Below are 3,612 nucleotides of genomic sequence, written 5' to 3' on the forward strand. Positions count from 1 at the left end.
GTCAGCAAGGGCACTGTATCTGTTGTGCAGGGACACAGCAAAAGCTTTGTGTTTATGGTTCACAGCTCTCACCCTGCCAGATCCCACGGTTCTCCACACTGCCCTTCTCCTGCAGGATCTTTGTGGTAGAGGGGGCTGATAGCTTGGAGGCTCAGTGGAGTAGAGGGGCTGAACTGGACACCTAATTTCTGCCTGAAGAACAGAGATTACAGACCCTAGATAAGTAATCTGTCCTTGTAGACTAGTGATTTGTTTACAGATAGGACAGTTTCCATGATTGAAAAGGGTACTGCGAAAGACAGCTGCAAAAGAAGTGTTGCACTGAACTATGCCTGACATTCTTAGATATAAGGAATCACAGACGCACTTGCCCTGAATGTACTGTTGCTGTTTGATTTTTGGTTATATAATTCGCACGCCGTTAGGCGTGCGGGCCACTGCTTTTAAAGCTGAATCTCCTCCCCACTCACAGTTAAAGTTTAAATCCAATAGATCCAATCAGCAAGGTCCCAGTTGCTTTTAAAGCTGAAATCCTCTGCACTATAGTTTATCTTTCCTATATGTTTTGTTCCATTTTGGTGAAGAATAAAAAGATTATGGACCCTAATAACCAAATTTGTAAAGTATAAAAGTTGGAAATAGATGCACTAATTTCTTCACTAAATTCCATGCAAATATTATTCCATGCTAAAACCACCTTTAGGGGTTTTTTCCACTTCATGTTGGATAATGAAAGTTCTAGTTTTTTTAATTCACCATTGATTTTTAAAAGAAATGAGATAAGACTCTTTCCCTAGGACAACACAAGTCAGTTTCCAAGCTACTAGATCTTTCTATAAAGCAGGTGGTAAGTCTTTGACTATCCTAATTTTGATTATATCCATTGAAATAAACTAAATCCTTGGTTGATGGCAATAATGGTAGTGGCTGTTTGGTCATGGCATATATAGTAAGGCTAAAACCCAGCACTGCACCTGTCATGACTGACTATTAGCAAGCAAGCAATGTGAAATCAGGACTGAGTAAGCTGAGCACTTAAACACATAAAGATATTTCAGATTTACAAATTTCAACAGGCAACAGTAAATTAAAGAATTTATCATACTATTTTCTTACCATAGCAGTTGCATATCCATAATAATGCTATCCAATGTAGAAAAAGTATTTCTGTATGTATATGGTAACTCACACTACAACTATCAGCAACTTTTTAAGGAAACTGCATTTTTCCAAGGAAAGCATATTTGATTTAAGAATGTGCTAGTAGCTATAACATGCATATTCTGAACCCCACTTTCCTCTTTGAATATGGATTGCTTTGTAGTCCTAATACAGTGGTTTTCAGTATACCTTACTTTTAATTCTGCAGTGAATGGCAAAAATGGCTGACCTTTTTTGGGGCTCAGAAGCTAAGTAGGGTCAATCCTCCTTGGTATTTGGACATCAGTCTACTAAACGCCATGTCTGCAGAATACACTGGGAAATAGAGGTCCCTGAAAAAAGTTTCTGAATTGTTGCCAAAAAATTACATAAGCATGTCCTGTAAGTCAACGTATAGTTTAAAACTTTAGAACTTATAATTACACACATCTGTGGAAAAAGTAAAACTACATATTTTTTTAAATTCTTACTAAATCACTATGCACTATGATTCAAAAGGATTATTCAACTATTGTAATTTTTTTTTTCTAAACATAAACCATCAATGCTAAAATACACAAGAGCTACGACAAGGAGGAGAACTAAAGAAATCAGAACATTACCTGACTTGTTTCTATCATGTTCAATGGGACTATGTGCATTTTTCATGTAAGGACTAAAGGGCTGGCTACTGAAAAGATTATCACACTGTAGGCTGTGGCAGAGTTTCTCCAAGAAGCGCAGAACAAAAGATGCACTATTCACAGAAGGAAGATTGATGGTATGTTTCTCCCCATCAAAAGAAGCTGTCAGTAAAAAGATTTTAAAAAATACCAGTATTATTACATACAATGAAATATCACCCGTGTCTAACAGAAGCTATCTCCCTTTTAATGAATCCTAGGAATAAAAAGAAGGCAGCAGTTTTTATACTTTTTCTCTATCAGGAGGTTTTGGACCATTTGCCGTATCTCTATGCTAATCAATGTGCATTTGTTTTGCCAAGTTTGAAAAGTACATTTTTAAAAGCTATTAATTTTCAATAATGTAATACTACTCAAATGCAAGGAGTTCATAGGGTTCCTCTCTATCTCTCTGAAAATATATGTTCCTCTGGGCTATTGGGAGTGATTAGAAGCACCAGCCCATTTCTACTGCCCTATGGCCAGTATTGCAAATCTGAAACTATTTGTTTTATATTTGGGAATGGATGGGCAATTGATTCCCAGCTGGGAAAACCACAATGACCAAGACTGAGAACTCTTATTCTACTGTCATGATATTAAACATTAATTTGAATATATATATATATATAAACACCCCACGAAGGAATAGACAATATGCAAAATACACCCCACTAAAATATCACAGTAAGTGAAGAAAGTATTGTAATTCAATATGGAAAATTAAAATTTCTAGCTCTGTCGTATTCCATTATGGCAAAAATATTAGGGTTGTGCAATGCTTCATGTTCAAAAACAAAAAAAATGCTTTGAAATGCAGAGGGGCACAATGTGGGATCTGTATATAACTCCTTTAAGGGCTTTTTCTAAGACTGCCGGCTATACTGTAGCTGTCATCAGTCCTGGAGGGGAAAACATGTTTTATATAAGTTGTAGGCAGCTGGTATGTTTGTGCCTGCATTATGCTCCAAAGCTCTTTTTAATCTTTGAACCAAAGCAGTGCACAGCCAAATAAATATTCCATAACCTTATCCTACAAGCAAGCATTATTCATAGCTCTTAAATTTTGCTATGATATAAAAAGCCTATCTTTATGTGTAAAAACACATGTCAAAACACATGTCGAAGATCTATATGAAGATTAAGTGTCTTCCAGAAGATTCAATTTAATAATGCTAGATATAGGGTGTGACAGCTTAATTAACCACAGAAAACTGTCTCATCTGGTCTCAGTATAATGTAATAAAGTAAGGCAACCTTTTTTTAAATCCCAGAATTATAAACAGGCATCCAAATGTGTATCCTGAAGACTGCTTTTGCTAGAAACAAAATGACAAGGAGCAATTCTAATTTAGAACTAGAGAAATATTGACACCATAGTTATTAGGGCAGACCTATGTAGAATTCTGACTTTTATAAAACAGCATTCAGCTAAGACATAAGCTTACTGTAGGAAACAAAACACATTCACAGTTTTAAATCAAATATTTTCCTATAAAGCAAAAGGAATGGAGGTGCTTTTGCTTTTAAATATTTTTTCTGTTTACTATTTTGAAAAATATGACAAATGTAGGTCAATTTAAATATAAATAGGTCAGGACCAGCCATGTCTGGGGGTTGCGAGGGAGAAAGGGTGGGGGGAGAGGGTGGGGGATTGAAGGAGGAGGGAGGAATTAGTACGGTCAGTGGGAGAGGCAGATATGGCGGGAGCAGAGGACCATATCAGGTTAGGGGAGCACGCACACGCTATTTACAAGCTTGTGGGTGCTCCGGTCCTCAGGTCTCCACT

The 3,612-nt window shown here is 36.7% G+C and overlaps 1 protein-coding gene across 1 annotated transcript in view; it reads right to left on the minus strand.

The window, feature by feature from the left end:
* LOC107295844 (sex comb on midleg-like protein 2) overlaps nt 1–3,612 on the minus strand; it is a 37,302-nt gene that overhangs the window by 24,731 nt on the left and 8,959 nt on the right. The window contains exon 3 of the mRNA XM_015825182.1: nt 1,764–1,946. Within this exon, the coding sequence (XP_015680668.1) occupies nt 1,764–1,946 (183 nt within the window). The remainder of the gene's footprint in view (nt 1–1,763; nt 1,947–3,612) is intronic.

The sequence above is a fragment of the Protobothrops mucrosquamatus genome, unplaced genomic scaffold (assembly GCF_001527695.2).
Source record: "Protobothrops mucrosquamatus isolate PMUCROS unplaced genomic scaffold, P.Mucros_1.0 scaffold_198, whole genome shotgun sequence".
NCBI classification, from domain to species: Eukaryota; Metazoa; Chordata; class Lepidosauria; order Squamata; family Viperidae; genus Protobothrops; species Protobothrops mucrosquamatus.